The sequence below is a fragment of the Paroedura picta genome, chromosome 2 (genome assembly GCF_049243985.1).
Source record: "Paroedura picta isolate Pp20150507F chromosome 2, Ppicta_v3.0, whole genome shotgun sequence".
In the NCBI taxonomy this organism is placed as follows: domain Eukaryota; kingdom Metazoa; phylum Chordata; class Lepidosauria; order Squamata; family Gekkonidae; genus Paroedura; species Paroedura picta.
In genome coordinates, this window is record NC_135370.1 from 562,823 (window position 1) to 580,755 (window position 17,933).

The window sequence follows — 17,933 nt, forward strand, 5'->3', positions numbered from 1 at the left end:
GGCTGCCCCGCAGAAGGCCGACCCCCGGCGGGGGGGGGGTTGGGCCCGGGGCCGCTGGGAGCCCCTCCCGCGCTCACCTCAGTCGCCGCCCCCCGCCGGAGCCGCCGCCACCATCGCTGCCGGCGCCTCCCTCAGCCGCGTCTTCCTTCCTTCCGCCCGCCGCCTCCTCCGGCCCCCGGCAGCAGCCCCGCACGCAACAACACGCCCGCCCATTGGTCGCCCGCCCGCCCCCAGGAAGCGCCGCCGCCATTGGCTGCCCCGCGCGCCCGCCCCTCCCCGCGCGCCTGCGCCGGGCTCTCGGCCGACGGGGGCGGGGCTTGGGGCGGCTTCCTGTTTCCGGTCGGGTCTGCGCCCGCAGAGGGTCGTCGGTGGGTCAGGTACGATGTGGGCAGGGCGAGGCCGCGGCCTCAGGGCGCCCCTCCCCCACCCCCACGGGGACCCCCCCCGGCCCCCCCTCCTCCTCCTCGGCGGCGGCGCCGCCAGCCAGGAGCACCTTCGCGGGGCTGTCCGCCGACTGACCGCTCGCTGACGCGCTCCCTGGAGAGCAGGGCCAGTCCGACGGCGGCCCTCCACGGACTACCATCCCCATGAGCCCCTGCCCGCGTCGCACTGGCCCTGCTCTGGAGGCCGCTCCCACCTGCGTGGGGCGCCCACCCACAAGGCCCTGCCGAGCTCCCGAGATCCGGCAAGGGGGGCCCCCGAGGAAGCCGCCTCCTGTGCCGAAGCAGGGCCTTGGCCCGTCCAGGCGCGTCTTGCCTCCTCGGAAGGGATGTAGCTTCCCAGGGTCTCTCTGCCAGACCTGGTCCTGTGGGCTGGGGGGGGGACCTGGGGGGGGGGGCTTGTACCTGCTGAGCAGATGCTCTGCCCCCGAGCCATCATCCTTCGCCCAGGGACAGCCTGTAGCTTGATGGAAGACACAGGCTGCTACCCGGTACTGGTTAATGTGGTCGACCTCTGCCCTGAAAAGCCCCTGTCTGAGTAGGTCATGCTGTTCTTTATGGGAGGAGGTCACATTTCAGTAAAGGGCAGCTTCACGTATTATTATCATTGCTACCAAAAAAGGCTGTTGTACCTAAAAATGCAGCGGGCACCAGCAGAGGCCTCAGCAGGCCTGCCTTGGGGGGGGGGCACTGGCAGGGACTCCACTCCTCCCCCCACTGCCCCCCAAAAGGCCCACCCAGGCCTCAGTGGGCCAGCCTGGGGAAGCGCTGGTGGGCACACTGCTCCTTCTGAGACTTCTCCAGGCCTTGGTGAGCCTTTTTGGGGTGGGAGGTGCTGGCGGGGACTCCAGTCCTACCCCCACTGTCCCGGGCAGCCCTGCCAAGGCCTGGCAAGGCCAGGGAAACTCCAGCTGGAGCCAAGCACAGGCAGGGGCCCTCTTCCCCCATCCTTGTCAGGTCCACAGTCCCAGGCCCTCCACCCTCCCTCCCAGCTCCCACTTACTGTGCTGGCACTTCTTCCATATGGAAGAAGATGGAGGGGAATTCAGCCAGGGGTGGGACATCATCCCTGATTGGCTGTTCATTGGTGGCAGCTGCTCTCCGCCTCCTGTTCACCAGAGCTGGTGGCTCTTGATTTCTGCCTCCTTTTCACCGCTAGCAGCAGCTCCTGTTCTCTGCTGCCTCCTCCTTTTCATCACCGGTAGCTCCTGCTCTCCGTGGCGGGCGGGCAGACAGGTGGAGCAGCAGGGCAGTGGAGAGGTGTGGGCTCCAGCAGCCAAAGACATCTGCGGCCCGGCTGCTAGAGAGGCGAGCGGGCAGTCAGGGAGGGTGGGTCACATAGGGTCTGGACACTCTCCAGGGGCCAGACACGCTCCACCTCCCATGTAGTTTCCAAAATATTAATTGGAACCATGGATGGATAAGGATGTATATGAGACACATGTGAAATGAGCCTTTTTGAGGGGAGGGGCTGTACATAAAAAACAATAAATAAATAATGGAGTTGCTTAATTACAGGGTGGGAAGGAGGAGAAAAATGGCTTTTTAAGGGAAACCAGTTGTTTGGCCACTTAAACACAAAGCAATATGTGCTCCAGTATAGCAAATGATTGGTTGCAGTGTTGGATTTTTATTTGAACACGAGAAAACAAAATAATATCACTAATAGTGATCTAATAGTTCAGTCTTCAGTGCACATCAATGAAAATCGAATTTCATGTAAAATGAAAAGCAGAAAGCTGTATTTATTTGGTATCTCCTTTTTAACCAGCTGTACATACTTTTGCCTGAATAGCATGGACAAAAATAATGAAGATATTGTCTTGTGAGGTGAAAAGGTTGAGCTTCTGCAAAGGTGGCAGGGGTAATTTTTAAATGGTTTATACCGCTCAGGTTGTTGGCTCAAATTTCTTACTTGTCTATGCAGCAAAGCTTTTTGTCTAAGTGTTGTGTCACGTGCAAGATTGGTGGAAACTGCCATGAATTCTGCTCCATTCTGTTCTGCTCCATTCTGTTCCTAAGCCATAAGAGTATTTTAATTTCTCCAAGGATTCAAAAAAGTCAAGGTCAGAGGGTGTATTTTTTTTTCTTGGAATTCTTTTCCTGAGTTTCAGCTAGCATAATATTTACAGTATAAACAAATCAGAGATTGAAGTAAATTAAAGCTGATTATTTTCCCAGGAAAAAATAATCAAAAGTATCTAAAGAAAATATAGTTATCAAAATACACAAATGCCTATTATACAAAATATTATATTAGCTATGAGGTTTTTTGGAAAGTCACAAAATATTGTATATCCTGCCTCTTTTTATCTATATATACTTCATAGAGAGGGAGGCATCAAAGATCACCCCCAAGTTCCTGGCAGGTGTTAATTGCAACCTGTCCAGGCAGGGGAGGCATGCTTCCTGCTCCAGTCCCCTTCTACCCAGCCACAGGACCTCTGTCTTGGAGCGGTTGCGTTTCAGACAGCTCTGCCTAACTGAGCCACCCAGCCACTGCTTCCAAGCAAATGGCAAATGTATCTGGGGAGGAATCTGACCATCCATCAGAAAATGAAGCTGGGTGTCATCTGCATATTGATTAAAACCCAGCCCGTAGCTCCGGATCAGCTGGGCTAGAGGGCGCTGAAAAGCATGGGGGAGAGTGTTGCCCTCTGTGGCACTCCACGTGGGAGTCCAGTGGGTTCTAACAACTCGTCCTCCACAACAGCCTTCTGTGTCCAGTTCTGGAGAATGGAGACCAACCTTTTCTGTGCTGTCCCCCTAATCCTGGTCCTGGTGAGGCGGTGATGGTTGACCACATCAAATGCGGCTGACAGATCTAAAAGCATGAGAATGGCCGATCTGGCTCAGTCCAGCTGGTGCCAGATATAATCCGTCAAGGTGACCAGTGCAGTCTCCATCCCATAATCAGGACGGAAGCCAGACTGGCATGGATCAAGGCCTGAAGTTTCCTACCCAAGATATGAAACCGGGCGGTAGTTGGCCTCCCAATGTTAGGGAGAGGTTGACAGTTTCCCTCAAGGGGCCCCCTATCTGCCGGTCCCCCGATTTGAGCAACCAAGACGGACAGAGTTCTCGGGGGCAAGTGGTCATCATCCCTGACCCCGGCAACTTGCCCACTTCGGTTGCTGAGAGCGACCTGAAGCCATCAAACACTAACCCCTGCGACAGCCACGGAGCTTTCAGTTCAGGAACTGTATCAGTCATGGCAAGTAGGTCCCGGCGGAGCGACAGGACTTTGTCTGCAAAATAGCTCAGTAGAGCCATACAGCTCAGTGTCAGCTCTATGTCTGCAGCGTAGACATCTCATTTTGCCGCTTTCACCGCATTCTCATACGCCTTCATAAGCTTGTGATGAGATGTCCTCGTCGTGAGTTTTCTTCCACACTAGCTCAAGCCATCTCACTTCCTCTCCTGAAGCTCCTGGAAATACCAAGGAGCTTGCTTGAGGCCAAGGTGGAGAGGGCGCCTCGGAGCAATCTTGTCAGTAGCCAATAGGCGGGACTGCCAGTCCTCCACCAAGGCTGTCAACGAGCTGCCAGACGGCAGTGAGTCCCGCAGAGCGTTCAGGAATCTCTGGGAATCCATGAGTCTCCACAGGCAGACTAAAATACGTCCGTCACCCAAATGGGGAGGGGGTGGTTTCCTTCGTGGAGCCTTCAGGGCGTGGTAGTCTGACCATGGAACATAAAATATCTTTTAAGGCCAGGCAGGCTGTATATGAGTTAGAAAAGTGAACCCCCTAATGATGGTTGTAAGGAGTCTCCTTTCATCAGGCATGGCCACTAAGACCCGCCATTTTGTCCTGGGCCATAATTAGATCAAAGATATCTGATGCTGCTATAGTAATATATGCATGAATACAATTTGTCCACTGGAGAAGGCCTCAGGATCGCACATGTTGGGTCCTTTGGATAGCCATTATTGAAACTGGACATACAGCTTCCTTGTTGCTGTATACTTGGATTTTGGTTTTTAATGGTACCTTTGAATGTTGCTTGTAAACCCATAATTATGTGCACTGTGTAATAAATAGTTGTATTATATTTAACTAGTAATCAAGCCCGCTGCAGCTAAATGCAGCGGGCGCTAGGCAGTTACTGTGGGTGGGTCATGGGATTTGTATTCGATGGACATCTGTAGGGCCGGAGCTTGAGTCTACCTGAGTAACCCTCTACCTCCCCCCAGTCGAGGCTTCCATGGCAACCCCTTGCCGTCTGCCTGGAAACAGGCCCCGCCCCTCACCTGGAGTTTCTCCTTCAGGTGCGGTAGCAGCTGCTGGAATCGTTGGACGTGGTCGAAGCCATGCGGCTGCGCGGCCACCTGGAGGCCGGATGGGGCCTGTAGTTGAGCGGCGGCGACCGCCGCGGAGGCGTGGGCGGTCTGCTGCTGGCCGGGAGGGACCGCGGGGGCGGCGGGAGGCGCGGGCTGGGCCAGCTGTTGCTGCTGGTGGTGCTGAGGCGTCGCCGTCGCCATGCTGCTTTGGAAGAGGACTATGCCGGTTGGGACGCTCCAGTCGTGCGGAGCGGAAGTGGGCTGGTAGCGGCGAACTCCATTTCCCAGGAGGGCCAGCGCCGCGGCCGGAAGTGCCCCGTAGCGGCGCCGACGGTCTCCCGTCGCCGGTCCCGGGATCGCGATGGCGCCCACCATCCAGACACAGGCGCAGCGGGAGGATCCGGGCCACAGGTGAGACGCCAGGCCGCCAGGCAGGGAGCCTCCGGCAGCCGCGCTTTGCGCAACTGCCGGGGGCTCCCTCGGGGAGCGGCCTGATGCGGCGAGAGGCGCTTCACGCCTCTCGCCGCGTCAGGCCAGGAGCAACTGCGAGCCGCGCTGTGCGCGGCTCGCAGTTGCTGGGGCTGGGAATCGGAGGGATCAATCGGCAGGCGCTTCGCGCCTGCCGATTGGTCCCTCCGATTGTCTGTCGTGAGGAAGGGTCCAATCCGGACCCTTCCTCATCATGGACAGAGCCCACCTCAAGGCCCCTTAACCATTTATTTAGTCCGTGGCGCCCACGGCGCCACGGGCGGTTTAAAGATTATTTGTTTGCTCAACCTTTGATCTAATCCAAAGGCCACAGTAGGATAGCAGTGACTCTAGTTTTCCAGCCCTTCCAGTCTTTCTCCAAAGTATCTGATCGTAGCTTGGAGATAAAGAGTACTAGAGGATTAGAAGCTACGCTTGTACATATTAAAGTTTGAGTCCAATAGCACCTTTAAGACCAACACAGTTTAAATTGGGGAATTCGCTTTCATGAAGTGCGCATGAGCACAAAAGCGTGTTCCCAGAATTCACCTTCATTCTGCTGCTTCAGGGGTAGTCAAACTGTGGCCCTCCAGATGTCCATGGACTACAATTCCCATGAGCCCCTGCCAGCATTCGCTTCAGACCGACACGGCTCCCCACCTTCATCTACTTCGTAGCTTGTACATGTTGCGAACACCCATCGGAACACTTTGTTCTGTTCCTGTAGTCTCTCCCATGGATACCCCAGTGGCGCCTGGACTCCTGCTGGGGGGAAAGACAGCAGGGGAAGCGCCACAGCATAAAACCTCATCCTGTATTCATATGCAGAAGCCACTTTCGCAAGATGGAAAGCTTGTCCGTCTTCTGAAGGTTGAACGGCCGCCTGCAACTCGCTGTCGTTCTCCTCGCACACACGGAATTCCCATCTGTCAGAAGAACTAGCAGACGTTCGTTTGGCTCATGAGGAGTGGCATGATTCTAGGACCCCTGGTTCGTCAGGCGCTTTCCTGCATGCTTCTCTTTGCTGGCGAGTCCAACAAGGCGAGATGCTCGAGCCTGCAGGCCTCAGTCTCCCCCCCCCCCCCCCCGATTGTATTATGTACAGATCTGGAGAATGACTCATGCGAGTCAGTACATCTTGTCCGCAGCCAGTTTGTCTCACGATCTCACACAGAAGCCTCTTTGCTTGGATTTGGATCCTGTAAAGATGTTAATAGGGAAACATGAAAATACAGCAGGTGGTACCGCTGAATAGATAATGTCTTTGGGAAATGCCGGTCACCTTCCCTCCTTGATCTGAAGGGTTTTTTTGAGAGACATGACATTTGGGGAGAGGGTATAATATAGAAGCAGTCCACTGGGCTCCGTTTCTGCCTCATGCAGCAGGGGTGGCCAAATAGTGACTCTCCAGATGCCCAAGGACTACAGTAACCATGAGCCCCGGCCATCTTAGCCATGGCAGGGGTTCATGATAATTGTAGTTCATGAACATCTGAAGAGTCATGGTTTGGCCACCTCTGTGTCCAGCATAACACCAACACTGTGCAGATATAGTGGCAGGCTTAATTCTCACTCCTGTTTTATTGAGGAAAAAAAGACTTTGTTTGTTTATATACCGCCCTCCCGAAGGCTCAGGGTGGTTTACATGAAACAGAAATGATACAGATAACTCAGTTTGTAATAATGTGGTAATAACAATAACAACAATGCAGTGATAGCAGTAAACAGCATTGTGCAATGGTAGAATACTAGAGAACATTAATTAACTCATACTGATGGCCCAGTTGGATGGGTGAATCTGCAGTGATGGTTGTAGGAGAGAGGCTGGGGGGGGGCTATTGGAAGCCGTAGTTCTGGTCGACCTCAACCAAATGCCTGGTGGAGGAGCTCCCTTTTGCAGGCCCTGCGGAAATGTTCAAGTTCCGTCAGGGCCCTGATCTCATCCGGGAGCTCGTTCCACCAGGTGGGGGACAGAAGGGAGAAAGCTCTGGCCCTGGTTGAGGCCAAGCGGGCTTCCTTGGGGCCGGGAACCACCAGGAAGTTCAAGGTGGTGGAGCATAAGGCTCTTCGAGGGGTGTAGGCGGAGAGGTGACATAAGGGTAAAGGCATATCTTGAAAAAATGAAACAAATGACGGACATCCATTTTCAGCACCTGCTGGGGAAGAGAGGTTGGAGAAACTTATAGACAAATTGTTAAAACTGTAATGATACATCAGTTGCTGACTTCTTTCTTTATGATTTTGTATTGTAATACAATAATATTATTGTATTATTTATTATATATTTTCTTAAAAACTTGAAAAGCACCCTACCCTCAGAAGGCATTGTTGGAGATTGGGACAAGAAAAATGTAGGGAAAAGTGTCTTGTGGGAGTCCCTCTCCCACGGTGCTGGGGACAGAGGAGGAACCTTGCAAGTCTATCCCCATGTGGGCAGTGCCCCGATATCCAGGAAACGGCTCTGGCACAAGGAAATCCACACTTAGAATGTGGCATTTTACCACTGGGAACATAACTTGCTGTTACGGTTGCTGCAGTATTGTGTGGAATGCAGTTGTGTGACAGCTGTGCAGTGTACCAGCCCCCCTCTGTTCCCATGCAACTTCTGAAGCTCAATTTTCTGTGGCTCTTCCCTTAGGATGCCCCCAGAGCAGCTCCTCGCTTTGCTCCCCACCCCCACCCCCCGGGTACCAGCCTGCCCTTTGGGAGCCCAGAGCCCAGAAGTGACCCTGGGAGTCCTTCCAGGGAAGGCACTGTGCCACGGAGCCAGGTGGGGTTGACAAGGGGGAAGGAAGGCTGCCAAGGAAAGCGAGGGCTTCCAGCATGGTTTACAAAAGACAAAAATTATTGGAACTTGCCGTGTGCCTGTTCTCTCTGCAAAGGAGACATTTTGTTCTGTGGGGAGTAAGATGGGCTTCAGGCTTTATGGAGCTGGTGGGCCCACAGGGCTGTGCGACAAACAAATGATTTTCGCTTCATGGTCTTGAAAGCCTTGAGTGAAATCTTGGCCATTTTCCTGGAGCTGCCTTGAAAAGAGCATGTGGAACGTCCTGAGTAATTACAGACCGGAGTATGCCAAGGACGTGACTAAGGGGAGATGCGCTCTGCCTTTCCCATTTATTTAATAAGGTGACGGCCATATAGCAACTCAACACATTGTGAATGCTGCCTGTCTTTCCTAGGACCATGGGGCATGGCCACGAGCCTGGCAAAATGGAGCTCCCGGACTACAGGCAGTGGAAGATAGAAGGGACTCCCCTCCAGAATGTGCAGGAGAGGCTGGCCCGGCGAGGCCTCCGGGATCCGTGGCTTCGGTAAGAGCCTCCCTAAATGCCATCTCTCGCTTGCTCTGATTCGCTAGCCTGGCTTCTCTTTATCAGGAACTAGCAAGGACTGGAGTTCAAATTTTCCCCTTGGGACTATAGTCCTATGAGACATTTACATACATTAAATAATAATAATAAATAAATATTACACAGGCAGAGCATTTTACCAGGCTGGGGCCAAGGCCAAAAAGGCCCTGGCTCTGGTCAAGGCCAGTCCTAACTCCCTGGGGCCAGGAGCCCTGAGCAGATATAACCTGCCTGACCTTAATGCTCTGGAAGGGGGATGATGATGATGATGATGATGATTTAATTTATATCCCACCTCCCCACAGAAGCTTGAGGCGGGTCACATAAAAACCAATCCCCTAAAACAATAAAAGCACAATAAAACATAATACAATTAATACAAAAGTTAAGACAAGAATGGTGGCAAAATTCAATATAGCTAACCCAATTCCACACCCACTGAGAAGGGAAAGGGAGGGGGCAGATGACAGACACAACCGTCACACTTGTGAGGGGGGCTAGATCTTCTTGCTCTGTATACCCCCCTCCCCTGAAGCTTTAAGCTCTGGAGTCAGATTTTCTGATATCAGCAGCAGCAGTTCCTTAATCTGCATTGTGGGCAGCTTTTGAGGCGGTCTCACTTTCTAAATTAGCTTGGTAAAAAAACTTGCAGGGCTGTTGTCAGGAAAACTCTGGACCTGCTGCATATGTGTCTCCTAGGAACCACTCATTCATTCATTCATTCATTCATTCATTCATTCATTTATTTATTTATTTATTTATTTATTTATTTATTTATTTATTTATTTATTTATTTATTTATTTATTTACGTCATTGAATTTCTATACCATCCTCCCCTAAGGCACAGAGTAGTTTACATAAAACATTGTGGGTATCCATCATAATCATAGAAGCAGTAAACATAACAATGGTTCTAAAATTAAACAGAATATTATAACAGATTCACATTGTAACAACTTTTAATATGAACCCATAAGGAGGTCAGTTTGGTCAGGTCACGGAGGGCAGTGTCCAGGGGACCGACCAGCAGATGCTGGGTCAGACAGCCTCGACCGAATGCCTGGTGGCGGAGCTCCCTGCAGAAGTGTGGGAGTTCAGGAAGGGCCCTGATCTCTTCCACCAGGTAGGGGCCAGGACAGAGAAGCCTCTGGCCCTGGTTGAGGTTCACCGTGCTTCTTTGGGGCCAGGGATTACAAGCCAGTTGGCACTGGCAGAGCTCTTTGGGGGGAGGGGGGGTAGTCTCTTGGGTACACTGGGCCCAGGCCGCGTATGGCCTTGAAGGTGATCACCAAAATGTTAAGCCTGATCCAGAATTTGACAAGGAGCCAGCAGAGTTGTTGAAGTGCAGGCTGAATGAGGAATCTCCACAGTATATTTGTGAGGATCCTGGCCACAGCATTCTGGACTAGTTGCAGTTTCCGTATCAAAGATAAGGGTAGGCCTGCATAGAGCAAGTTGCAGAAGTCCAGTCTAGAGGTGACCGTCACATGGATCACTGTGGCTAGTTGTATTGGGGCCAAAGAAGGGCGCTAGTAATTTGGCTTGGCTAAGGTGGTAAAAGGCCTGCCATGCTACTCTTGCGACCTGTCCCTCCATGGAGAGGGTGGCATCAAGGATCACCCCCAGGTTCCTGGTGGAGTCGGCTCCTGATAGCTGCCCTCTGTCCAGATTGGGTAGGCCTGCTTCCTTGCCTGGTACCTTCCTACCCAGCCACAGGACCTCCGTCTTTGAAGGACTGAGCTTCAGACGACTGTGCTTGCGCCACCTCATCACTGCTTCCAGGCAGCTGACTAATGCTTCTGGGGGAGGATCAGGGCGGCCATCCATCAGGAGGAAGAGCTGGGTGTCATCTGCATATTGGTGACATCCCAACCCAAACCACCACACCAGCTGAGCAATTACAAGTTGGCTGGTAATATTAAATATTAAATAAGATAGGACTTTTCCCTGTGGTACTCCACAAGTGAGTTGATAATGTCTAGATGTTCTCTCTCCTATTGCGACCTTCTGTTTGGAGAAAGATCAGTCATTTGAGGGCTGTCCCCTGTATCTCGGCTTCAGCAATTCCATGCCTTATTTTGAAAACTGTATTTCAGAAATCTACTTCCCATCCAGCTAAGGCTAACAGCTCTTGGTTAGGCAACACCTGGAGACTGCGGAGCGGATTAAAAAAAAGAGTAAGGGCCCTAAGGGCGGTCCCTGTCCGGGATGAGGAAGGGTGCCCATTGGCCCTTCCCCTGGACTGACAAGCGAAGCACCTCCCGATTGGGCCTTCCGCTTGTCAGTCCAGCCCCAAACCGCGAATTAGCAGTCGGACACAGCGTGTCTGCTGATTGGCTGTTTGGCCCGGCAACCACCAATTGGGAACTGCAAAACGCCTCCCAACCCGCCCCACCTTCTACGAGGGCAAACCTTCGCCCCACGGCCGCCGAGAGTGAAGGTAGGCCCCGCCCCCCTGTTGCCTGGCCCACCTGGCCAGGCTTTTCCCATGGGGGAGGGGGAACAACCCTTCTTAGAAGGGTTGTTCTCCCCCCCCCCCATCAGAAAAGCCTTCTGAGGCCGCCGCTCGCCGTCTCCGGGGGCCTCAGAAGGCTTTTCTGATGGGGGGGGGGGAAGCCTTCTGTGGGGGGGGGGACCCTCCAAAGGCTTCCCCCCTTCTAGTTTTTGTTATATTTCTCCAGTCTAGAAAGCTCCAGACTCTGTAGTTAGCCTTCCAAAGGATGGTCCGCCAACTCACTGGATGTTTTGATTCCCCCTTTGGATGCTTTTCACTAGTGCAACAGTATCCTTTTTTTAAAGCATTTTATGAATTTTCAGACGTAATCTTAGAAAAAAGGAAAGAAAAATTATTCAATAAGGGAAAAGAAAAGAGAAGGGAGAAAAAAGTTGATGAGGAATGGTGGGCAGTGTTGTTGGGCTGGCACACGTGAGACCTGAGATCCAGCGGTTGGGACCTTCACGGACCAGTGCAAGGCCTCCAGCGTCCTACTGGGGGAGATGTTGGGGGGGGGGCCTAGCGCATCTCCCCAGTTCTACCAGTCACTGCCGTGATCAGCCTGTCGCTGGTGCTGGAGCTTGCCAAAGGCAACCGTAACACGACATCATATTACCCCAACAGTCTCCTTCTTGAGAGAACAGCAACTAGAGCAACGTCCGTGGACTACAGGGCACTCAGGGCTACAATTTTTTGGCTTTCTGGCTTTATTAGAGTTTATATTTATGGAGAATTTTAAAATTAAAATGTTGTACACCACCCTGAGCCTATTTGGGAGGGGCATTCCTTTTTAGACCAAGCCTGATCCCTTGCATGGCTATGGGGGTGGGGAGGGGGGAGGGGGGGAATCTGCCCTGTCCATTGAGTGCTCCACTGACGTTGGCCTGCCGCATCCTGTTTTGTCCTCCGACGCCTCGAGGGCCAGAGCCGCCTGCATCTGGTAGTCCTAGCGGTAGGTTCCTCTATCAGAGCGCCGAGCAATCTGGCTCCCTAATATAACTTATTCATGTGTCTCTTCAGATAAATTGAATCTGGGGGAGGTGCCGGTTTCACAGCCCTGGAGTTCTTGATCTAAGGAGACCGGCTTCTGCCACACAGGGGCTGCCTGGCTGCCTCTGCAGCATTTGTCCATTGACCAGTAGAGATGTGGAACTGGAGAGGTGGCTGAGCTCCGGGTGCTCATCTCCTGTGTCTCTGACAGGACATTTCTCACCAGCAGAAATGTGACATCCTGCATATACAGAATATAGACTTCCATTACTCCTAGCCTTCATTGGCCCTGCATTGAGTGGGGGGCTGGACTAGATGGCCTGTATGACCCTTCAAACTCTAGGATTCTACCAGGCGAAACGTAATAGTGCCTTGACTGTATCTGTCCTGGTTGAGGCTAGGCGCACTTCTCTAGGGCTGGGAACACCAATAGATCCCCCCCCGCAGAGCGTAAGGCCCTGCGGGGGGCATAGGGCTGTAGGCGGTCCCTCAGGTATGTGGGTCCCAACTTGCATAAAGCCTTAAAGGTTAAAACTAAAACCTTGAACCTGATCCGGGCAGCAATTGGCAACTCATGCAGCTGCCTCAGCACAGGCTGGATGTGGGCCCTCCAAGATGTTCCAGTGAGGACCCTGGCAGCTGCATTTTGCACTAGCTGAAGTTTCTGGATCAAGGACAAGGGTAGGCCTTGTCCAGACTAGAAATCTAGTCTGGAGGTGACCGTTGCATGGATCACTGTGGCTAAGTGTTCGGGGGACAGGTAGGGCGCTAGTAGCCAGGCTTGGCGAAGATGGAAAAATGCCTAGCCCACTACTCTCTTGACCTGCGCCTCTATAGTCAGGGAGGCGTCAATGGTCACCCCCAAATTTCTGGCCTGGGACGCGATGGTAAGATGCGCCTCTGCCAGGGTGGGTAAGCACGCTTCCTGTTCCCGCCCCCTTCCCCCCAGCCACAGGACCTCCGTCTTGGAGTGGTTGAGTTTCAGGTGACTCTGCTCGAACCACTCAGTCACTGCTGCCAAACATCTGGCAAATGGTTCCGGGAGAGTCCGGGTGGCCGTCCATTAGGAGATAGAGCTGGGTGTCATCAGCGTACTGATGGCAACCCAGCACGAAACTCCGCACCAGCTGGGCCAGAGGGCGCATGAAGATGTTGAACAATGTGGGGGAGAGGACCGCACCCTGAGGGACCCCGCAAGGGAGTCTGTAAGGACGCGAGAACTCATCCCCCACAGCAACCCTCTGGGTCCGGTTCTGGAGAAAGGAGTGTATCCTGCACAAGGCTGTGCCCCTTATCCCCTATCCATATTGATCTTAATGTTACAGCTAATGATTTCATTCAGAGAACATCCATTGGAACCAACACATTCAGTGTCGTTTAAGTCCAGAGGTTTTTTTTTTTTTAACTGGGTTATTGTTAGAGAGGGCAATCTGCATAGGGAAACTGGGGCCGATGGGTGGGATATGGCAGGAGAGGGAGGCTTCTGGGAGGAGGAGGAGAAAGGCTAATAGAGGGTTATTTGATTGTATTGTAATTTTTAAAATATAAATCATTGGTATCGTTAATTAAAAGTTAAAGTTTTATTTATTTATTGTATTTCTATACCACCCTCCCCGAAGGCCCTGAAGATCATTTGCTGAAGTCAAATGTGTTTTCAAGCTGAACCTAGAAAGCCAAAATTAACCATGCACAGAAATGCAGTCATTTCCCATAAACTGATTTTAATGTCAGTGGTTTAAGGTGAACTTTTAAAGCAGTGTGCTAAGAAAGCAAAGCATATCAAATCCCAGGCGGCATTTCTGTGGGTTTTATTTGGAGTTTTGACTATGGGCACTATTCTGAATTGCCTCAAAATATGCTTGCACTCCCCTATGGTATATCAGATGAGAGCTACTAGTACTCTCAACTCTGCACATTTCCCCTCTTTCAATCCCCGCTGGCCCCACCTCCATAGGCCTCTCCCTGTGATGTCACTGGCTCCTCCCTAGGGCGCCACTGGGCCTCTGGCCCCACCCACCCCTGGGAAATGGGAAAGTCTACTCCCCTGATTATAGGCTTTGGGGTTTCCTGATAGAAACCACAAGCCACAAATGGCAGCGCATCCTCAGATTCCACATTTAGGTGATGGAACACCCAGAGGAGCTTTTGTCCTTCCAGGCACCCCCCAGGTCTGTCTGCAGGGTGGGTGAGTCATGTCTGTGAGTCACCCAGTACACAAAGTTCAGTGGCAGCATCAGAAGACTGAGGCAGGTTTCCAGGGTAGCTCACAGACCCAAGAACAAGGCCATGGGAAGCAGAATGCAAAAAGCCCACTTCTCCCAAAACAGATTTTTTCCCTCGTTCAAGGAGTCAGCCTCCTAAGACAGGTGAATGACCCCCTGCTGAATGCTGTTTCCATCCTCTTTTGTGTAACCTTGACATTAAAATACAGGAAGAGAGGAAAGAAAGATGAGTCTTTGTAGTGGACTCAGCTTCTGAAAGGGCACCTCGTCGTCAGAGTGCCCTCTAATCCCCCCCCACACACACACCCACACCCACACACACACAGTGATCAAAGCAGTTCACATCTTGAGCAGAACAGAACTGCCGCAATCCTGGAATGGGCTACGGGCCCCGCAAGACCTGGGTGGGTCTGGGTTGGTGCTGAGCAGGGCTTCCGGGGTTCATGAGCGGGCGACGCCTGCACGGCTTCCTGGGAGCCAAGGAGAAAGAGCTGCTGTCTTTTAAGCTGCCGTGGACTTCTTCTTGGTCAGTGATAGTGCATATAGCCCCACTACGGCACACCACAGCAATAGCCCCCAATTTAGCAGTGGCTACAGTTGACTACAAGAGCCTCTTGTGGCGCAGAGTGGTAAGGCAGCAGTCTGAAGCTGTCTGCCCATGAGGTTGGGAGTTCGATCCCAGCAGCCGGCTCAAGGTTGACTCAGCCTTCCATCCTTCCGAGGTCAGTGAAATGAGTACCCAGCTTGCTGGAGGTAAACGGTAATGACTGGGGAAGGCACTGGCAAACCACCCCGTATGGAGTCTGCCATGAAAACGCTGGAGGGCGTCACCCCAAGGGTCAGACATGACCCAGTGCTTGCACAGGGGATACCTTTACCTTTACCTTTTACAGTTGACTACAGCGTGGTCATTTATTTATTATATTTGTATGCCTACCTCCCTTGCGGCTCAGGCAGTTCACAGAAAACAGGAATCCAGGATGACAGATACAAACTCAGTAGCTGCATCAGTATCAACATCAGCACTGAACCATTAATCAAGTATTTAAATCATTCAACATTTTACCCAGCAGATTGGTCAGATCGGAATTGCCCCACAATGTGTCCGGTGGGCATATCTGACAGGAGGGGGTTCTGGGGAGGGGGGGGACGTTCTAGATATTAATCAGCTCACTGGCCCAAACCAAAAGCTTGGCGGAAGAGCTCTGTCTTGCAGGCCCTGCAAATCTGTACTAGCTCCAGCAGGGCCCAGATCTCTTCTGAGGGCTCAATCCACCCAGTGGGGGCCAGGACAGAGAACAAGCTGGCCCTGGTTGAGCCCAGACATGGTTCCTTGGGGCCAGTTGGAATGGGCCGAGCGTAGTGCTCCTCGAGGGGCACAGGCAGGGAGGCCTCAGGCGCGCTGGGCCCATACCACATAGAGCCTTAAAGGTAATTACCAAGACCTTAAACCGTATCCAGGATTCCAGTGGTAACTAGTGCTGGAGCACGGGCTAGATGCCTGTTCATCTAAAAGAGAATGCACATTTCAGGAGTACGAATTGGGGCCTTCTGCAGGTAGCAACCTGCAAATGGGCAAAATGAACAACGGCTTTCTCCACTGTGGCCCCCAATTTCTGGAATGGTCTGTCCAAGGAAGTCACAAAGCCCCCCCCCCCCCCGGTCTTTCTGAAAATTATGCAATACTGAATTATTCCAGAGATACAAAGCAGGCAATAAGATAGCACTTTAAAAAATGATTCACAAAGTGGACATTATCAGGGACCATGATCTATATTACTGTGCTACAGCATGTTGCAATTCGGATCTGACTGTGTAATCTTGCATCATTTAATGGGTCATGTTAACATTGGCACTTTGTTTCATTTCTGGGGGGGGGGGTTTCACCCCAAATGGTTCTACAATCCAAATCCTATTTCATTGTTTACTGATTATCCCATCCTGTCTTGACTCCCTTTGCGTGCCCCACCTTGAGTTCCCATGAAAAAAGTGGACTTTAAATAATAAAGCGTGTCAACACATTAGAAATCTAAACCTCTTTGAAGCTAAAATTGCCTTTGTCTCCATTTGTTTATAACTCAAGGCACCTGGGGTTACTGAGGGGTCACTATTGGCAGTTCTCTGGGACAATTTGCGATCTAAATGGCTACGAGTCACCGAAAAGAGAACAGAAAGTTTGGGCTTGTCGCCTTTGATGCTGCCAGGGATGGGGAAGACCAAGCAAAATCAGCCATCAAACAAAGGATTGAGGATATAGAGTAGCCTTTCTCAGCCTTTTGACCACGGAGGGTCCCCTGAAATGATTTTTCAGGCTTCGAGGAACCCCAAAAGTGATGTCAGCTGGCCACGCCTCCCAGCCACACCTCCCGGAAGTGACATGTCACTGGAAGTGACATCAGCACCCCAAGGAGGACTGCGGGAGGAGAGGCAGCAAGTATGCAGAGTCTGCCTCCCCCCCCCCCCCCCCGGCACAGAAACCACAAGAGAACTCCTGCTTGGGAGGGGGAGCAATACCCCCTAGCTTGTGTCTGAGTCCATTAAGGGTAAGGGGAGAGGCCGTGGACCCCCTCCAGGCAAATTGACTTTTGCACTCCCCAGAGTATTTGGGATACATTCAAGCCCCAGCTGAATCCCTCTCTTGCCTGGAAATAAAAAACCACAGAAAGACATTCACGTTAGTGAGATGCTTGGCTCTCCCCTCTGCGATTCTAGAGCAGGGGTAGTCAAACTGCGGCCCTCCATTCGCTGGCAGGGGCTCCTGGGAATTGTAGTCCATGGACATCTGGAGGGCCGCAGTTTGACTACCCCTGTTCTAGAGGGCCCAATGTCAGAAAATTCCTAAAGCTGAAAGAATTTGCCCCAGTAATTCTGGGAGGTGGAGTCTGTCGATCCTGTCTTAGTCACAGGCGATTGTGTATCCCAGCCAGAGCTCATCTCCTCTGCCCTTTACTTAGCGTGGTTGGCACTAATGCAGTCAAAGGGAAACTTGGATTCCTCCTGGAGGGGGGGAATCTACTTTCAGACAGGTTGCTGAATTGTGTATACGGAGCATGCCCAAAGATTATCAGCAGCCAAAAATAGGACTCCATTACTTAAAGCTAAATCCAGAGTGTTTACCCTGCTTTCGTACGTTTTAAATGTTTCTTATCCTATTAATAATCTACTCATGTAAATTTTGGTCTGGCTAAATGCTGTATCAAATAAAATTCTGGTTCTGAACAGAGCACTCTGTGACACAGGCATGGCGTTTACCAGGTAGGAGGGATGTGCTGCTTTCCAACAGCGGCATCACCAGTCATGATATTCCGCCGTCTTCAGAGGGTGTGGCTTGAGGCGCAGCTTGGGCAGGGTGGGCTGAGGGCGTGCGCGAGTGGGATAAAGTTCCAGACCCTGAAATCCCCCCTCAGCCGTCTTTTGTCTCTGGCTCCCCTCTAGCAACGAAGCGTGGAGGTACACCGGTGAGTTCGGCAAACCAGTCACTGTCATGGGAGTTCTTGGCAAAGGATTCAAATGGGGATTTGCGGCCTTCCTGGTCTCCCTCGCAGTGGAGTACACCTTCTTCCCTCCAAAGAAAGACGAGGGGCATCACTGAAGACCGGAGCATCCCTCCTCACCCCCCCCCCTTGTAAATTATGGTGTGTTCTGATGCTGCGCGATGTGCATTAAACATCCAGGAGACGTAAA

The 17,933-nt window shown here is 52.1% G+C and overlaps 2 protein-coding genes across 4 annotated transcripts in view; one reads left to right on the forward strand and one right to left on the reverse strand.

Moving 5' to 3' along the window:
* Window positions 1–1,463, reverse strand: part of HYCC2 (hyccin PI4KA lipid kinase complex subunit 2) — a 79,458-nt gene extending 77,995 nt beyond the window's left edge. For 2 of the 3 annotated variants that reach the window (XM_077319138.1, XM_077319132.1), the window contains exon 1: window positions 78–187. The gene's annotated coding sequence lies outside the window, so the exon portion shown is untranslated. Of the gene's footprint in view, window positions 1–77; window positions 188–1,443 lie in introns of those variants that run through there. The other variant, XM_077319137.1, reaches the window with a different exon arrangement.
* On the forward strand, window positions 248–17,933 carry NDUFB3 (NADH:ubiquinone oxidoreductase subunit B3). Its single transcript, XM_077319139.1, has 3 exons — window positions 248–377; window positions 8,372–8,503; window positions 17,685–17,933. Exons 2-3 carry the CDS (start codon window positions 8,376–8,378, stop codon window positions 17,839–17,841), a joined length of 285 nt encoding a protein of 94 aa, XP_077175254.1. The 5' UTR covers window positions 248–377; window positions 8,372–8,375; the 3' UTR covers window positions 17,842–17,933.

Bases quoted from the DNA above. Each gene is read 5' to 3' on its own strand.
- NDUFB3 (XM_077319139.1), top strand. From the start codon at position 8,376: ATGGGGCATGGCCACGAGCCTGGCAAAATGGAGCTCCCGGACTACAGG. The intron at 8,504-17,684 runs GTAAGAGCCTCC...GCTCCCCTCTAG, and splicing joins CTCCGGGATCCGTGGCTTCG to CAACGAAGCGTGGAGGTACA.